Raw genomic sequence first — 22,969 nt, 5'->3', positions numbered from 1 at the left:
TAACCCTTGCTAATCTACTCATCTCCCATCCACCCCTCAGTCCTCAGTGTGTCTGTGTCTTCACCACTCCAAGCAACCTCTCTGGATAAGATCATCAGTACACACCAATGATCTTGACATTGCTATGTAGTTACAATATCTTACTGGACCTATTTTGACTGTTCTTTCCTTTGGAAAAACATCACACACCATTAGAGGCTGGCCAACCAAATATAACCCACAGATACAACTTGTTTAAGTACCATTTTTAGAAATATTTAAATTAATTGGTAACATATAAAAACTAGAAAAAAGTTTTTGGTAAAAATTCATAGCTTGGTTTCTTCTGGGGGAAAAAAAAGGTGGGGGGTGGCAAGCTCTGTACCATGGAGTATAAATTCCAATGTGGTAGCAAATGGCTAGAATTATGTGGCAGCTGGACTCTTCAGTTCATTTCTTAAACTTCCTAATTCTGAAGTTATTTCTTATAACCTATCCATCCTTTATTCATTAGGTTACCTGCCTGGGCAAAGTTTGCTTGACCTACTTAAGTTTCCTGGCATCAAAGACAATGATCTCTCCCTAGACCTCCTTCTACCGTTGGAATTCCATTTCCTCTCCTTTCTGGCTCCTTACTCTGTAGGGATTAACAAGGTTTCTACACTGGATTTCTCCATTACTCTTTCTATGCATACCCTGTCCAGATAACCTAATCCATTCCAAAGACTTTAATCACCACCTCTATGTTGATGTCTTTCACATGGACATTTCCAGCCCAGACCTCTGCTCACTGCAAAGTCCTGATACACTTTTTGGAATATTTCATAAGCCAACTTTCAAAATTCAACTTTTCTTTTCTTACAAACCATTGCTGTTGCTGTGTCTCCTCTTTAATGATATCACTTTGTGTTCAGCCCTTTAAGTCATGGGAGGCAACAAGATACAGGGGAACAAGTCAGATTTTACAGCAGATCAAATTTGGGCTCTTCCCTTTGTGCATGCAATTTATTTAGCTTCTCTGGCTTTCAAAGATTTTTCAAAACTTTTTTCTTAACCTCCCCTGAAGGGTGAGGGTAAAAATCTGTTACACCAGATCCTGACAGAGTAGGTAAATGGGGGCTGACCTGGGATTTGTTCACACTGCTCCTTTACTCTTAGCCCCTGCATCCAACCCAGGAATAAATTCTTCAGTTTTTAATCTTTTAATTATTTCTGAAATATCTCCTCCTTTTTATTCCTACCACTGTTTTTATTAGCTGTAACATATACCACTGTAATATTATATTTAACAATCTCCTGATCACATCTCTTCAATATAATACTAATGAAAATTACCCCTTATGAAAATCTGACCATTCACTAATAATAGCTAACACTGACTGCCTACTAACTCAAAGGCACTATGCTAAGGACTTTGTATGTTCATATTACTTAATCCGCCTGACTACTTTGAGGTAAGAAATTAATAAGGAAGCTGAGGCTCAGAAGGGCTTGTTTATATGCCCAGTGTCATAAAACTTATTTGTTTATATTTCACCTAGCTCCAAAATGGTATACAATAATAAATATCACATGTCAAGGTTAAAATGTCAGTATGAATATTGGGAGGAAATAATAGTAATAATAATAGGAAACACATAATGAAATTATACTCCTTTCACCTCTAGCTTTCTCCTTGTCTTTATTCCTCTTCTACTTAGTGCCCCATTCAACTGCTCCTCCATCCACCCCAACATTCTATTTCTTTCCCTCCCTTTATCTCAGCCAGGCGTATCTTTTAGAAAACAATCCCACCTCTTTCCTCCTTTGCTACTCAGTTAATGAGCAGGTCACTGTGTAAAAAGAACTCAGAAGCAAAGTCTTAAAGCAGCACTAAGAAACCACAGACAAAGCAGGGAAACTGAGATGCCTTGCATGACATTACAAAGACAGAGTGGTACTCACATTTTGGTTAATCCAGGGCCTAACACTTACTAGAACACTGTGACATTGAGAAAATTACCTAGCCTTTCTGAGCCTTAATTTCCTTATCTACAATATGGGTATAAGAGTGTTTACCTCAAAGAATTGTGATGATGAATTAAAATAATGCATGTGAAATAATTACAAAGTACCAGGCCCTCAATAAATTCTCATTATATGTCAGCACTCACACACACACAAAATAAAATGACAACTTTCTAGGTGGGAATAATGTGCGATCACTTCTCTCTCTGAACCAGGGTGCCTGGGGGATTACTGCCACACTGAGTAGTTACAAGGCATTTTTGTTATAGATGCAGGGGATTGAATAATAATTTTTTTATGATCTTTCCCCCCAAATGATCTAGGTGTGTCTGATCACCTTTCATGTTTGCAGAACAGAAATTGGTTTTCCTTCTAGTTCCTTTATTCTGCAGTTAGGTGTACTATAGTAAGATTGAAAAATGCTTTTCTTCTCTCTCTACTTTGGGACTAGGGGATGGAAGATCCCTTTGTAAAGATACGAAAATACCTGTCAGTTAAAATATTTTTAAAGACATTCACAGGTCAGAAGTTGAACAATTAGAATGTTGTGAGAATTGAGAAGCAGAGGAAGGAACAAGGGATGGTCAGTTGCCTGGGTCCCAGAATCAGATTGCCTGACTTAATTCCTGGCTCCAGTACTTACTAACCATATGACTTGAGCAAGTTACCTAACTTCTCTGGGCTCAGTTTGTTTTATATAATAAAACTGTTGTGAAGACAGAATGATACACACAAACAGCCAGAATGCTGGGCCTGTAAGTATATATTCAATACATGTTAACTGCAATAACTACAACTGCAATTATTATCATAACAGCATTTCCTAAAATGTATTTCAAGATCCTTTGGATTCAGAGTTTTGGGCAATATTATTAACAGATTTGGTTCAAACAAAGAAAGAGGACTATGTAGTAAAAAAAATTTTTTAAAGAAATCCTGGCATTCTTTAAAGTCAAACTGCTGAAAGACTTTAACATGCTGAAACATATTGTGAATCACCAAGAAACACATCATTAATTGCCAATGGGATATAACATGAAACATTTTCAAAACTGACTTCACCACAGAACCCTTTATTAGAAAATCATCTCATCTGACTAATAGTTTATGCATTTTAGAAGATTATGAAATGATAATTATCTAAATTACAAATCATGTTATAGTAAATTATTCTTGCTATATAGTAAAGTGACAAAACTACCCATGAAGTCTGTAGCTTCATATGAAGGTTCTTTATAAACCTTCCCACCAACACCATAGCTGATTTAAGATGACCTTTGTATTACACATTTCACATATTGCATTGTGCTTATTAGCAAGCACCTTAAATAGTGTTGCTACTCAATAAATAGCTGTTGATGCTGAACCTGGGACTCCCCTTCCAAAAATGTATAAGAAAAGAAAAACTCTGACTTTATTCTATTTTTTCTAAACAGTGTCAATATTATAAAATTAAATATAAAACTCACCTCCCCTCCATTAATAAAATCCAGAACAAAATAAAGCTTTTCAGTTGTTTGGAAAGAATAATGTAATCCAACCAAAAATGGATGTTTCACATTTTTCAAGAGCACATTACGTTCAGCCATAATATGTTTTTGCTGTAAAAAAAAAAGGGTAAAGGATCAACTTGTATTATACACCACAAAACAATTCTGTTAATTGAGAAAAGGAGCTTAGGAGAAACAAAGCTCTTTTATTTCACCTCTCTTCTGTTGAGAACTATTTTTTTCTGTAACACTTTGACAGCATAAAATTTTCCATCCAGTTTCCGTTTTGCAAGAAGAACCTGTTGTAATTAAAGATTGTACATAGTATTAGAAATTTCAATATTTTAATAGGAATAATTCACTTGTCAATAAATTTTATAAAAAGTCCCCGAGAGATCTAGATAATACAATGTATCTTTTGTTTTAAAAGTTGAAAACCACTAAATTCATTTCTATAAATCCATTTTTCCTCAAGTATTTTAATAAAACAAGAAAGGATGCTGATCATTTGAATAGCCAAGTGCCATTTCTTTGTGTGCTGACGTTTGAGATTTTTATCTAATTTAAATACCAAAATCTATACTGCTTGAGATCTTTGTGCCTGTGTGTGCATGCATGTGCCAGCCGGGAGCCCTGAAGGTTGTTCTTAGGAAACACTGAGCCTATATTTCATGGCTACATAAAAAAGAAGAAACTGGTTTCTAAGTAATCAAAATGAATTTCTGCTTTAACTAACCTATAGGTTTCTCTTATAGGTTTCAAATTCAGAACAGTTCAGAGGAAGAAGTACCACGGATAGCTGACTTTTTAAAATGGGCTCGGATACATGCACTTTCAAGGATCTGAAGACATATACAAGGACTTTGCCTTGGTAAAAAGGCTCAGGCTTTTGCATTTTTTTCCTATTAGATTGGTAAATTTGGGGAACAGATATGCAAATAGAAAGTGAAACCAAGACCACTCATTGGAGACAAGTTTAGAATAAATGTTAGATTGCTATTACTTATTTTAGTTTTTCATATATATTTTTCTATTCTTCAAACACATTGTAAATTTGCATTTGTCTGCTTTTCCTTTGCTTTTGTGTATTCTGCTTTTGTTTTGCTGCAGTTTGTTAGTTTCTAATCATTTTGCAAGATTTTAAATTTTTATTAAACATAACATATAAGTAAAATAACTCACAAATCACTATAGTTCAGTCAATTATAACAAAATGAACACATGATTTAACTGCTATCCAGGTCAAAAGATAAAAACATTTTGGGGAGCCTGAAGCCCCTCTTTGGGGCTTTCATTCCAGAAACTACTCATCCCTGTCTTCCTCAAAAGTAACCACCATCTCAACTTGCAATAACACAAGAAATTTTTATCATTTTTTTAACTTCATGTAGTTAGAATCATATAGATGAAGTTGTGTCTGCTTGACTTCTTTCACCCTAAATTATATAATATGCATCCAAGCTGTGGCATATTGTATATAGTTTTAGTATTTTTATTGCTGTGTAGACTACTGCATTACACACCTTAATCCACTCTTTTGTTGACAGACACTTAGACTGTTTCTGAATAACAGTGCCGTGAATATTCCAGCACATGACTTTCCTAGTGCACATGTGCATGCACCCCTGTTGGATATATAGCTGGGAGCAGAACCAATGTGTCATCAGTAATGAATGTATACATTCAGCTTCAATAAATAACAACATTTCCAACAGCATAAAAAAATGAAACACATAGGAATAAGTCTAATTAAAGATGTGTAAAAATTCTATACAGAACACTACAGCCCTGCCTGGTGTGGCTCAGTGGATTGAGTGCTGGCCTGCAAATCAAAAGGTAGCCAGTTTGAGTCCCCAGTAGGGGGCAAGTGCTTGGGTTGTGGGCCAGGTCCTCAGTAGGAGGCAGCCACACATTGATGTCTCTCTCCCTCTTTCTCGCCTCCCTTCTCTAAAAATAAATAAATAAAATCTTTTTTAAAAGAACACCACAAAACAGTACTGAGAAAAATTAAAGATGAACTAAATCAGCAAAGGGATATACCATGGTCATAGATTGGAAGACTCAATCATGTAAAGATGACAATTCCCCCAAAACTGACCTACAGATTTAGTGCAATCCCAATCAAAATCCAACAGAATCTTGTAGAAATTGGCATGCTAATTCTAAATTGATGTAACTATGCAAAAGGCTTAGAATAGCCTCATGAAGAAAAACAAGGAGGGAAGACTTGTCCATCTGGATATCAAGCTATGTTTGTCAAGGCAATGTGATACTGGTGCAAAGACAGACACACAGACTACTGGAACACAATATAAAATCTACAAATGAATATAAAACACAAACATAGAAGTAGATCCATGCAATATGGACATTGGATATATAATAAAGATTACCCTGCATTCAGTGGGGAAGAATAGTCTTTGCAATAAATTATATGGGATCAGTGGTATATCCACAGGGAAGAAAATGAACTGAGACCCTACACCTCAAATTATACGCAAGAACCAAATCCCAATAAGGCCTAGATCTAAACATGAAGTTTCCAAAAGATGACACTTTTTGTTATTAATGACAGATTATCTCTAACATCTTGGGGGACTACAAGCATTTTGCACCTATGTCTATATTTCTATTGCCCAGCATGCAGCAGGCGGTCAATATATGTTTGCTGAATTAAAAAACACACATGGGTTTAACTGCATGGTCACAGTTTCTGGTACACAGAAAGCTCAGAAAACAAGCTAGAGATACAGGAAGCTATGAATACAGCAAGCTATAATTAAATACATACATATTTATTTTTACTACAGATTGAAGTACACTGCAAAAAAGCACTTAAATAGAACCAAAGACATGGAAACATAAAACAGACTGAAAGTGACCAGAGGGGAGTGGGAAGGGGGATAATGCTGAAAAGAAGGGGAAGGGACTGGACAAAGAAGATGTATGAATGATGCATGGACATGGACAATAGTGTGGGTGGGAACTGACTGTGGGAACCAGAAGAGGGGGTGTGGGAGAGTGGAAGAGGGCAAAGGGCAAAAAATTGGGACAACTGTAATAGAATAACAAAAAAAATTATTTAATGAAAAAGCACTTAAATACCATATTTCACCACATATAATGTGCACTTTTTGGCCCAAATTGTTGAGGGAAAAATAAGGATGTACTTTACACATGAGTATGATGATTATATACCATTGGTATAATAATGGGCATAATAACCCATGTATAATGTGCACAAAAATGTAGTGTGCATTATACACAGCAAAATGTTAGTTGATGATTCTGATACCACCATCTATGACACTTGTGGCCTTAAGTGATTCTCCTTCCTTGGTATGGCCACACTGTCAAGTTAAGTGATTCAGTTGACACTCACTTTTGAGCAGAAGCAGATTCTTCACAGAACCCTTTCTTCCCCCAACTATTACTTACACAGCTGCCCACTTCTGTCTTTCAGCATGTTTAAATAGCACGTCTTCAAAGCAGTGATCACTCAATGGTAACCCATCTAAACAGGGATTCCACACTCCCTCCCACTGCCTACAGTTTTCTGTCACTTCACCCTATTCTTCAATTCCTTCACAGCCCCATTACTATTTATAATTATTTATTGGGCTGCATGTTTTAATTGACTTTTAATTTCCATTAGTTTGTAAGCATCACAAAGGCAGTAGCCATGTCAGTTTTGTTCAGTATTATCTAAATAGGGCCCAGAACCGTGCTTGGCACATAGCAGGTGCTCAACAAATACTTTTTGAACAAATGAATCTTATGTTAGAATTTAATTAGGGAGAATTTAATTATTTCCCTAATTACTCTGTCAGTACTTTAAAAGTAGAGAAGGGATCTTAACTCCACATACTGTACCCCAACAAGTTTTGTGCCTTGGCATGTATAAAGCATGCATTCCATAAATACTTTTTTACTGAGTGAGAAAATAAAAATACTCTTACCTTGCCAAAGCTGCCTTTTCCAATAACTTTCAAGAAATCAAAGTCTGTTGGTTTAGCACTGCAAGAAATGAATGACAAGAATTAGCCTCCTAGAAATTGGACACATGTTAACTTTTAAACATTTCTTGGCACACTCTGATAATTAAATGTTGGGTACAAAACACTTTAGCATGATGACTCCAGCTGTCACACTGGTAGTAATTCACTTTTAATATAAAGTAGGTAAGGATAAGTAGTAACAATATCTACCTTCTGAGTAGATATTTTATAACTTTAAGTCTTGTTTAGTCCTGCTTAAAAGAAACTTAAATAATAGTCTTGTTGAAAGAAAATGATATCTATCTATCTATCTATATATCTATCTATATTGAGTTTTGAACTCAGTATAGCTTCTATCTAAACCAATTTTATTACTACAAGTCTTGCCAATGTTGTTAACAAAGAGACTGAATAATTATATAAATTAGTAATATATTCCAAAGACTCTCTAGTCTGGTAATTTTTCTGGAAAGTTAGTTATTTCTGCCTTGTGAGACTTTCTCCACCTGACAGTGTGACACTACAATCCTTGTTAATAGCTGAAACACCTAGTAAAGTCACTAAGAAAAATTTCTGATGGAGAAAAAAGTCATCATAGTGTTTTGCACAGATATCATTTATTACACATTACAGATAAGGACCTCTCTGCTTATTCTCACAGATGGTAATGTAGGAAAGCCAAGCATAGAGAAGCTAGAGGGAATACTAAGATTGCCCTTTTATTCTTAGTCTCTTGTCAGGTAAAATCAGCATTGGCTGCATGCAGGCAAAAGTACAGGATGGCAGAAAGTTTAGCATAAGCAGCCAGAAGAGCTTTTTCCTTACCCCATTCTGAATACCCAAGTTGTACTAAGGAGAGGGGAATGACTTCATTTAGATTCTAAATTTCCTTCAATTCATTATCAAAAGAAATAGTCAATTCAAACAGGAGAGTAATGTCAAGTCTAGATTAAATAGTAACAGGTAAAGGTTAGGGAGATAAATACTTAACTAAGCTTAGATGTTTTTCTTCTTCAAGAGCGTGCTCTTTGGACTAGTTATTTTATTCTTTAATGATATGCTTAGATACTGTAATAATTTTTAAAACAAATATAATAGTGAAAAAATATACAAATCCCTCATGGTGAACACACTAACTGAGGCTCCACTGTTAACTGCTGGTGATAAACCCTAATCAAAAGCCAATTTCTGCTTTTGTGCTGCCCGACCAACTCGATGCTATGATGACAGAAAAAATGCTCAAAAACAAACTTCCTCTTCCAGTTACCATCCTATTTATTTGCTTTCCTTTGCTGAACTCTTCAAGTAAGCGCTCTAAATTCTTTGTCTACACCTGCTGTATTCTCCTCCAGTTCTTTTTTAACCCTTTCCTGTCAGGGAAACTGGTAACGGTTACCAGTGACTTATCAGAGCCTTTGGTCAGTTCTCAAACTTCATCTTACATGCCTACTGGCGAAGTGAACAGAGTTAATTACTCCCTCCTCAAGAAACTTACTTTGCCTGATTGTGTGACACTACATTCCTCGTTTTCCTCCTATCTTACCATCTACTCTTTTTTAGTCTCCTTTACTGGTGCCTCCCTGACCTCATTAGAATGCTGAAGTGTCCCACGACCCATTCCTTGGACCACGCCTCTTATCTGTCTATACTCACTGTTTAAGTGGACCAAAAGGGTGAGGGAAGCGTAGTATCCTGGGATAAAAGATAGAATACTTTAGAATTAGTCCAAAAGGCTGTAAAAATAATTGTAAGTAAGAATAGCAACACTCCTTCTCTGACCCAGGCAGACATCACCACTCTGTCAGGGCACTCCTCACAATGAGCCAAGAAGTGGCCTTGGAATCCCTCGTACTCAGTGATCTAGGCATTCACTCCCAATATCTACTGATGGCATTCAAGGTAAAGTCTATATTTACCACTCCTGGTGTTCCTCAACATATTTCCCCTGGGGTCAGTTAAACACAGGACTAGGGGAGAGAGTGTATGAAACCATTTAGACTACTTTGGAACAAGTTGGCTAACAACTAGGATTGCACCACTGACGCTGAGCACCAGGAGAATGCCAATGAGGCCTGCACAGATGCTTCGGCCAGAGGACCTCCCCAGGACTTCCCAGGACCTACAGTTCCTGGGAAATACAAGCTACTGATTTTACATACACACCCACGGACAGAGACAGAGAGAAAAGTGACAAAGGTCAAACAGCAGTATCTGATCAATAATTTGTGGATTAAAAACATCTCAGAACTCTACTAAAGCAATGCAAAGCTAGAGCAGTAAATTAGGCAAGCATAGGACAGTATTATAGTCAGTGTAAGTATGGTTATATTTCATAGGCTTCCAGTTAAACTGGTAAAATTTTATCTGTATATTCACACAAAAAATCCTCCTAAAATTGAAAAAATTATTTGAAACAAACCAAACCTACTGAGGATTTGCAGATGGTCCCAGGTTGATATTCTGTGAGGTAGAGTGTAGCTGTAGAAGTGGGAAAAAAAATAAACATTTATATTGGAGCTTCAATGGTCAATGTTTTTCAAGTAAATATACATAACTGTAACAGATATTTGATGTAGCGCCATGTTAAAGGAACCTAAAGTGTTCATTCTTAATAAAAACATAGAGACATATTTGGAAATATCCATATCAGTTTTATGAAATTTCAAGAGCAGATGTAAGGAAAAGGGTAAGGCAGAAATTGGGCTCAAAGTGGCAAGTCAATGAAGTAAATGGGGGAAAGCTCCTTTGAAGAGGTGAGTGAGCACTGAAACCACAGTTTAAGAGGGATTATTTTTACATTAAAAAACCTGGTTAAAAACAGCTTCTTCTGTTCACATTTTCCAATAAAAATGGATACTTTTACTAGAGGCTTATCTAGTTGTAGACATGATAAGCTGTAGACATGAAATAAGCTTTTAAAGCTGTAGACATAAAATAAGCTTTTAAAAACTTCTATTTAAGTTAATTAGAGCAAGTTTATCTAAGCAACTTCTTATTAGAGACAAATATCTTTTATATTTCCACTTAAACTCATTGGAAATTTGTAGACAACCTCCAGAATACAAGCTGCTTTTAAGAATAAAGGACAAAAGTTCTGATGTATAATAATATATTTCTTATGAAACAACAACACTGGCACCAGTTTTTAGTTACAAATCAAATTTATTTCCTAACAATGCCTTACAGGAAAAACCTTTCTGTAATAAATTTTCAATCCCCAGAACACAGAAATATAAGGACCATAACAGTCTAGCAAAAGATGAAAAAAAGTTCATTAAATGAGAATTGCCCTATAGTGGCATAAGTGTAAAATAATCTTTTCCCCCCAGTTTTACTGAGATATAATTGTCATATGGTACTGCATAAATTTAGATTAAGGTGTATAGCATAATAATTTCACTTAAGTATATTGTGATTATTTAAAATATTACAGTGCTCCACAGAATATGATAATGTAATCCAAACTAAACTGAAATTTCAACACACTTATTGTTTTAATAAATGTGCAGAGAACTGGGTCACATTTCCATTCAATAAAGTTTTCTTATATAGATGAGGAAAATAAATTGAATAAGCACGGATTAAACAATAATATGGACAACTTGTCCCATGAATTATATTAATATATAGTAAGATTTTATTACTTGGCAATAATTTTTCCAATGGAGCACATTTCTAAAATAATAATGAAAATTACTGGGGTATATGACTAGATAACTTTTAATTCTACCTACTATTTTAAAAAATTATTTCTAATCACTAAACTGAGGGTGAGGTATAAATAATTAACAGTGTGAACACTAATCAAGAACATAAGTTTCTTGACTTTTCTTGACCTCTATTTTTCTCTCTATAAACAAGGGGTGGGCCCATATGCCTTCTAAGATATTTTCTGGCTGTTAATTTCATTTAGTTATCCACTTAAAAGTCTTCAATAAATAGTTACAAGTATAAGTATGGCTCTTTCCCTTTTTTGAAGAGATTCTTTTATCTATATTTCAAAACAGCAAGAGATGCTAGTCTAAGTTTCAGATTTTGCAGTGAGGGGTATAAATGGTAATAAAAAATAATAAAACCAATAAAAACAAAAAAGTTTCAGATTTTATGGATACAAAAATAAAAAAGAAACAATATAAATCTGAAGCCAATAGTGACAGAACAGGAGCCAGGAATCTCTCAGTTTGGTTCTTTCAAAGCCAGCTGTCTCCTACAGTAAGGCAAGGCATTCTCTAAATGACCTAAACCCACATACTCTCAACATGATTAGCAAGCTCAACATGGAAAATCAGGGTTACATGGATTTTGTCCTCTAAAATATTTTTGAATAGTTTCATTTTTTTCAATTAAAAATATATACTGATAGTTGGAAAATAGGAAAAGTACTAGGAACACTATTTTTTTAAAAAAACCCATAACTTTATTGAATTTTCTAAATACTTAACAGTAATTTCATAGTCTTTGCATAACTTTTAAAAATTGTAACCACACTGTGAATATGCATATAAAATGTTATACCCTGATTTCATTGAGTACTATGTCAAAACTTAAAATATATCATCTTCAAAAAATTTCCAATGTCCCTGGCTGCTGTGGCTCAGTGGCTTGAGCACCTCCCTGTGAACTAAACAGCTGCCGGTCTGATTCCCAGTCAGGGCACATGCCTGAGCTGTGGGCCAGGTCCCCAGTAGTGGGCGCTCAAGAGGCAACCACACATTGATGTTTCTCTCCCTCTCTTTCTCCCTCCCTTCCCCTCTGTCTAAAAATAAATAAAATTTTTAAAAAAACAACTGGGTCTGGTTGGTGATAACAGGGGTAATACTGCCCTTCTTACTATTTTCAAAACTTTAATTAACATGTATTAATGTTTACTATAAAAAGTACTAATTTATAAATTTTATAAGAGTGATCAGTAAGAGGTATACACATTTTATAATGTATTCTCCAGAATAGAAAATTTACAATGGATAAAGTGACTTCATTTTAACTAAGTGTTCTAAAGTTGCCAATAATTTCATCTGTTAAATACACAATCCCTCTTGAGCAAAAAGGAAAAAGGACTCATGGACATAGACAATAGTGTAGTGATTACTGGGAGGAGGTAGGTATAAAGATATTAAATTAAAAAGAAATAAATACATAAAGTCAATTAGAAAAAATTAAAAAATACTATCCCTCTTACTACCTTCTGAGTACTTCTTTCATCTTCATCTTCAGATGGATCTGACTGATGTTTTGGACTGTCCATTTGAAGGAATGCTCTGACATCTGGACTAAAAACAAAAATTAAATTTATTATGATTTTGAAAGTATTTCTACAGCCTTTCTCCCTTTGGAAATTGAAAATAAAAATAACTGTAATAGCATTTACAGTAAGAAAGCCAAATGAAATCCATTAATATTCTGTATTATAAAAGAAATAAGCAAATTAATTTAAAAAATAGATAATCTAACATGGGCGAAGGGAGAAACAGTTGAGAAAATTTATCAACATGCTTAACATCACTAATAATCCTAGAAATACAAATGAAAATAATAATGATACCACTTTATGTCCATTAAACTGCAAAAGTTAGATCGATAACATCAAAAGTTGGTAGGAATACAATGAAAGATAACATCAAAAAGTTGGTATGAATTCTCATGTATTGCTGGTGAGAATGTAAAATGAGGAATCTTTTCTGAAAAGCAATCTGGCAATATTTGGTGAAACTGAGTATGCATTTTGCCTAGATACAGATATTCCAGTTCTAGGAATAAACCACACAAAAATTTACGTCCAGGTTCAGTGAAAGATGTGACTAGGATACTCAGGGCAACATTCCTCAGAGTAGTGAATCAGAAGCCAACAGCCATCTTCCACTAGAGAAATGAGTAACCACCTATGGCAGGCAGAAACAAAGAACTAGAGCACAGTACCATTTATGTGTATATTAAATACTCATGAGCACAAAGCAAGAATCAATAAACAGATATCCAAAGACACATATTGAAGTGGGTTTCAACAGTGGGAATGAAGAATTGGGAGTGAAAATCAAAGATGAAGAGAAAAAATGAACTAAAATAAACGAGGGACCTTGTGTGGACTGATGACAATCCCAAGCAATGACTGAATCTCTGTAACATAGGTACTGCCTACCAAATTGTTCTTTTTTTCTTTGTAAGGTATAATTGACATTTGTATATATTATCAAATGATCACAAGAAGTGTAGTTAACATCCATCACCACACTTAGTTACATTTTTTTTCCTTGTGATGAAAACCTTTAAGATCTACTGTCTTAGCAAATTTAAAAAACAAGGTAGGACAAAAGTAGGTTTACAATTGTGACTATGCAAAACACAGTTTATTCTTACGTTATTATCATATTATTTTCCATATGAATTGTAAACCTACTTTTGCTCTACCCTGTACACAACACTGTATTGTTAACTATAGTCACCATGCTGTACATCATATCCTCATAACTTATTTATTTTATAACTAGAAGTTTGTACTTTTTGACACCTTCAACCTTTGCCCAACCCCCCAACACCTGCCTCTGGCAACCACCAGTCTGTTCTCCATATCTATGAGTTTGGTTTTTTTTTTTTTTAAAGACTCCACATATAAGTAAAATCATACAGTGTTTGTCTTTCTCTGTTTGACTTACTTCACTTAGTATAATGCCCTCAGGGTCCATCCATGTCATCACAAAAGGCAAGATTTCCCAAACTGCTTATAATAATTAAATATAAAATATATACTCATTGTAAGAAATTCAGAAAGATGAAAATAATTTTTTAAAAGTGGAGGGGCTCGTGGGAATGTAAAATGGTGCAGCCACTGTGGAAAACAGTTTGATGGTTCCTCGAAAAGTTAAACATAGAGTTACCATATGATGTAGCAACTTCATCCTAGAAATAACATATGCCCACACAAAAAATTCATACACAAATGCTCACAGCAGCATTATTCATAATAGCCAAAAAGTGGAAACAACCTAAATGTCCATCAAATAGTGAATAAACAAACAAAATGTGGTATATGCACACAAGGGAATATTCTTCATCCATGAAAAGGAGTAAAGTACTGATACATGTTATAATTACATGGATGAAACTCAACATTATGCTAAATGAACAAAGGAAGATAAAAAGGTCACATATTGTATGATTCCATTTATATAAAATGACCAGAACAGGTAAATTCATAGAGATAAAAAGTAGATTAGTAGTTGCCAAAGGTTAGAGAAAACAGGAAATTTGAAGAGTGCAGCTTCTTTTGGGGGTGATATTAATGTTAGATTGGACTTGGGATGACAGAATAAGATAGTAATGATGGCCATACAGTATTAGAGCTCTGCTAAAAACACTGAATTGTACATGCTAAAAATTGTTAAAATAAAGTGAATTTTATCTCAAAAATTGTTTTAAAGGTGGAGATCTTCATTCTTAACACAGACAGGAAAATACTATTACCATTTTAGCATATTTTATTGCAGCCTTTCTTTCTGCAGAGTTAAGATCCTATTCCATTTAAAATATTTTATTTTACTGTTTTTCACCTACAAATTACATCATAAGCATTTTGCCATGTTGTTAAAAACTCTCTATAAATAAACACTTCAACAGATATATGATGTTACATAATATAAGTACACTAAGTTATTCAATGATTTGCTCACCCTAGAATACATAGCTTCCGATATTTTACCATCACTACTATAACTAATGTTGCAACTGACCCTCTATGAGCATAACAGAACTGCATATGCTAAATGACTTTTCATAATAAAATTTATTTGGTCTGAATTATAAACCATGTCAGACTTGATGTAGTTTGTTATCTAATTTCCAGAGAGGCTGTACCAATTTATTATACCCTCCTAACAGTATATGAATATCCAGAAGACTCTCTCTAGTCTTCGTTAGCTTTAAATGTTATAGTTTATATTACCATCTTTGACAATTTCATAAGCGAAAAATAGTATTTGAAAAAGAAGGTATGTAGTTTTATTAGTAATTAGTGAAATGCAAACTAAAGCAACAAGAAACCACTACCCACTCACCAGAATGGCTAAAATTGAAAAGACTAACAAGACTAAGTGTTGATAAGTAAGCAATGTGATCTCATACATTGATGGTGGAAATATAAATTGATACAATCTCTTTGGAAAATTACTCTGCATTATCCACTGAGGCTAAACAAATACAGGGTGGGACAAAAGGAGGTTTACAGTTGTATGTGGAACACAGAGTTTATTCCTATATATTATTTATTAATTATTGTATTATTTTCCATACAAATAACTGTAAACCTACACTTACTCCACCCTATATATTCTTTACAATGCAGAATTTCTACACCAATATACATTAGAAAAGCTTGCACACGTGCACCAAAAGATGTGTTAATGACAATATTATTCATTACAGCCAGAAAATGGAAACAACGCAAATGTCCATCAGCAATAGAATGAATAAACTGGTCTATTCACACAAGGAGATATATACAGCTATGGAAATGGAACAAACTATAGCCATATGTGACTCTCACACTGTGGAAAATAAGCCAGACAGAGAATATATATTATATGATTCCAATTGTATTAAATTAAAAAAACAGGACATGCTAATCTATGCTGCTAAAAAATCAGAAAAATAACTACCTTTGGCAAGGAAGGAAAGAATAGAGGTGGGGAGGAGCTCCTGTATATGAGAGACTTCAAGGGTGCTGATAATGTGCTATTGCTTGGCCTGTGAGCAGCAACTCAGATGCGTCCACTTGCACATAACTTATTAGGCTGAGTGGTCATGATCTGAGCTTTTGTCTGTGTGTGCTACAACTACAAGAAAGCTAAAATAAGGTATCTTTGCTTCCATTTGTATTTCTTAATAATGAAGAAAATACTCAGTTATTTGGTGTAATTAATCATTCATTTGTAGTTCCTCTTTTGTAAATCAATGTGCTTTGTCCATTTTTCTTTTGATGTCTTAAGTGTGTATTACCTGCATGAGCTCTTTCCATATTAACTGTATTGATCTATTGTCCTTCATCAAGGGAAACTTCTATATGAAACTTTGTGGTTTTTAATTTCCCTTGTGATTTTGAGGGTTCAAATGTTTTTGTTGGTTGAACTCGTCAGTTTTACTCTGTGACACCTCATGTGCTGCCAATGTGCTCAGAAGCCCCCCTTCTACCCAGACATCAGAGAAACACTAACACATCTTGATCCAGCTTTTTAGGGATTTTCAAAATCAATTTTAATAAAATTATTTTAAAAATAAACTTTTATCTGTTGAAGTAAAGCAATTTTTAAAGTTCATTTCCCTACCAGTAATGATAGTCAAACAGGTGTACAAGATGCACTTGCTGACTCGTTTCTCTTCTTGCTTCCATAAATCTGTACTATTTTATAAATAGTTTGATGCTCAAATGAAGAGTGTGAAAATTAACAAAGTTCCATTAATAACAGATAAGATCCAGAAAATATGAAATGTCACTTCTTTTTACAAAGAAAATGTCAGATAAAATTAAGTTTAAAAAACCTTTTGGGGTTCTGGATAGGACCTATACCCTAAAAGGAATGATGGTAGTTACAGGGTGCATATATCTGTAAAAATCTATTGGGTTGTATACTTAAGCATTGTGGCCCTGGCTGGTGTGGCTCAGTGGACTAAGTGCTGGCTTGTGAACCAAAAGGTTGCTGGTTCAATACCCAGCCAGGGCACATGTCTGGGTTGCAGGCCAGGTCCCCAAGTGGAGGCATGTGAGAGAGAACTCATCAATGTATCTCTAGCATGTTGATGTTTCTCTATCTCTCTCTCTCCCTCCCCTTCTCCCTAAAAAATAGATAAATAAAATCTTGAAAGGAAAAAGAAAATAAAAGAAGTATGTATCATTTAATATAATGTTAAATTAAAATAATCAAATTGCCTTCAGTTTAATTTTAATACCAAATATATCTTATAATACTATTCTTCTAGATCTAATGTTAGAAGTTCTGAGTTAACACTTCAAAATGCCAGCAGAAATAATCACCACCACCACCATTTTTTCCCATACTTAGTCCATGTGAGGCTCTCTGTCAAAGGAGGAAACAAATTCAAGACCTTAGTGTATGAACTGTATATTAAACAAATCAGCAATATGCCAATTCAAAGTAATCTCAAGTTCATACAGCAAAAATTAAAGGTTAGAAGGACACATAGAAGCTAAAGATAACACAGAATTTGTCCTTGGGAAAAGGCATAATGTTTAAAAAATAATTATAGAAAGAGCCAAGTAGTAAGAGGCCCTTTGCTGAGGAATATACTAGATGTAAAAACCCTGAGTTCAAGGTTCCTCCACAACTTTGTGCCCCTCCATCACCTGCTGGAGGCCCTGAATGAAAAGGTACCTAGCTGGTCTTCAGAGCATTGGCTAATCCCAGGGCTACCGCAGCTGCTGGACCTCCCCTGACTTGTCCCTTGGATCAGGGGAAATCCAGAGCACTGGGCAGAAGACTGTGGTTGGAGGAAGTTCTGTTCTATTATTTTTCTAATTTAGTAAATTACATTAAGTGAGTCAAAAAAGGAGGTCAGAGGATGTGCTCTCAGAATGGTAGGAGCCTACTGTAAACTGTAAAGAACTATATAAATGGTAATGTAAAGACCTATATAAAAAATCATTGTTTTTAGAACAATTGCTAAAAATATAGTCCTTCAGTGCCATGATTCTGAAAAGACTGTAAAAAGTGTATCGTGTTTGCATCACTGCCCATAACACAAACCCTTACTTACATCTATGTAAATAGGTAGGCTGTGAAAAAGCTCCCCAGATATTTTACTTTACCCTCTTTATTTTTAGAATATAATGCTTTATACATATAAAACAATACAAGTAACATATACATAAATTACAAATCACAATAAATATGAAGAATACCCATGAACCAAACTCAAGACTCAAAAATTAAAACATATCTCAAATCATGTTCCTAGGTATTTCTGATAAGATGCACCATTTCTACCTTCATCGGCAGCATCTGATATACAAGAGGAGTTTAAACTCATGAGCATGAGACACACACACAGGGCTGGGAAAGTGCCTTCGTGGTCAGTGGCTGCCTGGAATGCTGCGTGAAGAATAGAAGGCCTTCTCGGTAGATGAGAACAAGAGTGGTAGCATGTGTGCCTGACCCTTGCCAATTCCGTCAAAGGCTGTACTTATCTCCTTTCTGAAAATCTACTCTGTGTTCCAGTCATACCTGAGTGTCCTGCACGTGTCAGATTTTTTGTAGATTCTTACACAGACTTTTCCTGGAATGCTCCCCCTGCCTTTTTTTCTTGAATGTCTGCCTTTCCTTTAAGTCCCAGGAAGCCTTCTTTGACCTCCCCAATAACACCTGGCCATATTTTTCTGTTGTCTTCTAGCATTTCTGCCATAAAGCTTTCCTAGTTTTAATTGCTTGTTCCTATATCTGTCTGTCCCACTAGACTGGAAGCCTATGCCTCTGGAATGTAGGAATAACACTCATTCCTCTTTATGTTCCCAACATACACAGCAAGTACTTAACAAATGCTGTTTGAATGCATGAGTAAGTATAACAAAGAACAATTAGCAAAATGCTGTATACTATACAAATTCCTTCCAAGTTTAATCTACAAAACCAATTAAGTAGAGAAGGAAGAAAGAAAATAACTAGAACCGTGAGCTGATGGTCAAAAAAGGAGTTAAAAATACCAGGGGAAAATGCCTGAGGAAGGTTTTATATATACACACACATTATATATAGCACAGTGACATTCTACAGAACATATAAAATCTGTATCAGTAACTTATTCAACATTGTTAGGTTTGGTTTCAGTGCGTCTTCAGAACACTATGAAAATTACTTACTGGTTGTAAAGTTCTGGGTGCCTAACTAAGTTCTGAATGAATTCATTCAGTCCTGCTCTTCTTTGTTTGATAAAATCTGTGAAAAGAGACATATGCCATTAGGATTATTTATGTCAGACTAGGTAATTATCAATACAGTTATATAAGAATAGATAAGAGTAAATTCTGATTAGGAGCTATTTCTTAATCCATGTTTCTTTATATACAATAAAAATACTTACAAATACTTAGAAATTTTAAAATCCATAAACACAATGATTATAAAACTAAAATAAAGCAGATAACATGTCTTACAAAAGGAAATTCTCCAAAAAAAATGCCTACTTCAGATTCTAAATAGACTCACTACAAAAACCAGTTGGATGCCTTCTGTACTTGCCCTGACTGCACTAAACCCACAACCTACACATGTACTTTGATGGGGAATCAAACAGGCAACCTTTCACTTTGTGGGACAATGCCCAAACAGCTGAGTCAAACCGGACAGGGCTCAAGCATGAATTTTTGAAAAATTTCAGGAAGGTATCTTGTAACTCTTCCAAGGGCATTCTTTATGTCACTGGACAGTAGAGACTATGTGAGGTTCACATTAAAAACTATGCTTGAAAGACAGTCCGTTTTCAGAAATGACTTAGTATCATAGAAGAACTAAAATGAATGACTACATTTGAGATATTTAAAGAAAATCTAACAATTATATGGAAGCAGTTTTAAATTCTTCTGTGGATATTTACTGATGGTACCTTCGACACTGGGAAATGGGTCGTAAAAAAAGAGAGTGATTTGCTTTCTTCTGTGAGTACAGCCATGCTGCACTAAGTGCTACTAGACTCTCCACTTCCTTACTGACTTGAAACAGTTTTGAAAGCCCTATATCAGAAGATAAATAAAAGAAGTCAGTCATGAAAAAAGAAAAGCAGCAGTAGTAAGAATTAGGGCAACTCCAAGTTTAATTTTTAGATCAACATTAAGCATGCAAATATCTAAAACATTCCAGATTAGACTGAAATGCATACCAGCCCCCTTACAGGATAAGCTCCCAGAACATATAAGGCTGACATAATATCTTTAAGAATTATAGTTGAAGATATATATTTTTAAAAATCTCTCCAATTAAGAATCTATGTAAATGTATCAACTGTTATGCAAAAGAGGTTTGCATTAGAGATTCAAAAGAACTTATGCTTAGATAATAAAATGAAAGCTTTAGTCTCCAAATATGTACTAAACTGACCTATAAAGATTTCTTTGTTATTTCAGTGCTTCTAGAAAAATCATCAAAGACAAGACAATCTCTATCGCTGGCGGGGCAGGGGGAAAAATCAAACTTTGACTGAAGGAGACCTTGGGTTTTTGTTGTAATACTACTACTGGTGGCCAGAGCAACATGATTATATTCAAAATCAAAGGATATTTAGAGCCTGCAGGGATCATAGAGGTCCTTTATCCTTAACGCACACCTTTCAGATCAGGAAATGGTAAGAGCTTTGTAATGTTCCAAAAAAATAATTTTAAAATAAAATGCACACAAAAGTTTGTGGCCCTGGATGGTGTGGCTCAGTGGACTGAACACAGGCCTGAAAACAAACGGTGGATGGTTGGATTCCCTGTCAGGGCACATGCATGGGTTGCAGGTCAGGTCCCCAGTAGGGGGCGCATGAGAGGCACCCACACATTGATGTTTCTCTCCTCCTCTCTACTCTCTTTCTCCTTCCCCTTCCTTCTGTCTAAAAATGAATGAATGAATGAATGAATGAATGAGTAAAATCTTTTTTTAAAAGTTTGTGACTTTTGTTTTTAAAGGTACCATGTATTAATCAGACAGTACAGTAAAAGAATAATAGAAATAAATAAACCTGGATGAGTTTAATTTTCCATATATTAGCTGTGTGGCTTAGGAGAGAGGCTTAGTCTTACTATTGTTCTAGTTCCCTGTGAATGATGCAGTTATATGCAAATAAAAATTCTACATATAATAGAAATGAGAACCCTCCCCAATCATGAGGTTCATAAAGTATCAAAGTATAAAGAGCCCCGAGTTGAGAAGGTTACAGGGGTTCATCTTGCAGCCTCAGGGGCAAAACTAAGTTTTAACTAAAGCAAGAGTGTGAAAAAATATGAAAATGAAGAAGGATAAAAGAGACGGTTGTTCATCATGGGCAGAATTCCACAGAGCACAGTAAAATAGTTTGAGAAGGAAATAATGGGAGGGGAGGGAAGCAGTCAAGGTAAGTGACTTGAAAGCTATTTGGTAAAGAGAGAGTTGACCAAGAAAGCAGACATGTAAGAAGTCATAGGTTCAATGGGTTATAGGGTTATAAGCAAATTAATTGAGGAAGTAAGTTGGTGTGGAGGGAGGGCACTCTGGCTTATCAGGATCCACCTGCTGCATAGATAGATGACTTTTCTGATAGGATTTTTGGTAGCTAAGGAGGCTTCTGTCTTTTCTGTAAGTAGCTATTTGTGACCTTGAATCTGTTTCCTCAGATTCAAGTGGAAAGTTCCAGGCTTGAGCCTTCAGACAAATAGGCTCCAGATTCCTAAGATCTGTGGCATTATGCTCACCAAGGGTGACCAATAGGATATTTTGGTAGTATGCCATTCAGAGGGCTGCAGTATGCTATGCACAGACCATACTTTTAATAATATTTCTTGGTATAACAAAGAATGTCCTCCATGGTTACAAAAGTACCCCCAAATATCAGTAAGTTTATCTGAAGCCAGGCTGCTTAAATTTAACTTCCAAATTTGACATTTACTAGCTGTATGCGACCCTAGCTGTGTCTCAGTTTCCATATCTATAAAATAATGATAATAATAATACCCAAATACTCACATCAAAGGGTTGTTGTGAGTACTGAATGAATTATAACATGTAACGTGTTTAAAATAATGACTGGTACACAGTAGGCATCTTCCTGAGGCATTATTTTCATAGAGCATGAGATCAATTAGCTTTACAAATTCTTGTATTACTGTACAATAAATATATTCACTATGTTTTCAAACTTCAGCCATCACTTATGGCTGGTCTACGAAGCTATTGCTTACCAGGATCAAAATTGTCACCAAATATTCGCTTGGCAGGAATCTTCAGGGCCATAGCAGGAAATTGTTTTTTTAACTAGAATTTTTAAAAATAACATTATATGAACTTAATTTTATAAGTCTTCTAGTTATACATGCACCAAAATAAAATACAATCTGATTTGCAAGAAAATCCACTGTAAGACATACTTTTAAAAATATATAATGATCAAATATATAATATTAAATTACACCAATAAAATACCATAGACTGTCTAATCATCCTATTTTGTGCCAATAAAATACTTAGTGGCTTTGTGACCTTGAATAAGTTACTTAACATCTCTGGGCCTCAATTATCTTGCCTGTAAACTAGGGATAATTTTAGCACTTACCTTACAGATTTGTCATGAGGCTTAAAGGAAATCATTTATGTTAAGTGTTTAGACTAGAATATGGTGTATAAGTTTGAATACATTACTCACCATTTATTATCTCAGGGAAAGATGTGATCTTTGTGTTTTCTCTGTATGAATAGGTTGACAATTGTTTTCTAAGAAAGGTGATGAATTTTGCTTTCAACATCCTCTACTTCAGCCTTCCCCCTC

The 22,969-nt window shown here is 34.9% G+C and overlaps 1 protein-coding gene across 8 annotated transcripts in view; it reads right to left on the bottom strand.

Annotated features, from left to right (window-relative positions):
- SGK3 (serum/glucocorticoid regulated kinase family member 3) overlaps positions 1 to 22,969 on the bottom strand; it is a 122,595-nt gene that overhangs the window by 16,804 nt on the left and 82,822 nt on the right. For 5 of the 8 annotated variants that reach the window (XM_028533989.2, XM_036031183.1, XM_036031185.1 and 2 more), the window contains exons 4-11: positions 22,386 to 22,458; positions 19,335 to 19,410; positions 12,657 to 12,744; positions 9,903 to 9,952; positions 9,128 to 9,166; positions 7,436 to 7,493; positions 3,692 to 3,775; positions 3,456 to 3,587 (exon numbers count right to left, since the gene is read on the bottom strand). In XM_028533989.2, coding sequence (XP_028389790.1) covers positions 3,456 to 3,587; positions 3,692 to 3,775; positions 7,436 to 7,493; positions 9,128 to 9,166; positions 9,903 to 9,952; positions 12,657 to 12,744; positions 19,335 to 19,410; positions 22,386 to 22,458 — 600 coding nt within the window. Of the gene's footprint in view, positions 1 to 3,455; positions 3,588 to 3,691; positions 3,776 to 7,435; positions 7,494 to 9,127; positions 9,167 to 9,902; positions 9,953 to 12,656; positions 12,745 to 19,334; positions 19,411 to 22,385; positions 22,459 to 22,846; positions 22,888 to 22,969 lie in introns of all 8 variants that reach the window. The other 3 variants (XM_036031184.1, XM_028533991.2, XM_028533990.2) reach the window with 2 other exon arrangements.

Source organism: Phyllostomus discolor, chromosome 7 (assembly GCF_004126475.2).
Source record: "Phyllostomus discolor isolate MPI-MPIP mPhyDis1 chromosome 7, mPhyDis1.pri.v3, whole genome shotgun sequence".
Classification (NCBI taxonomy): domain Eukaryota; kingdom Metazoa; phylum Chordata; class Mammalia; order Chiroptera; family Phyllostomidae; genus Phyllostomus; species Phyllostomus discolor.
This window is presented reverse-complemented; position numbering and strand designations above follow the sequence as displayed.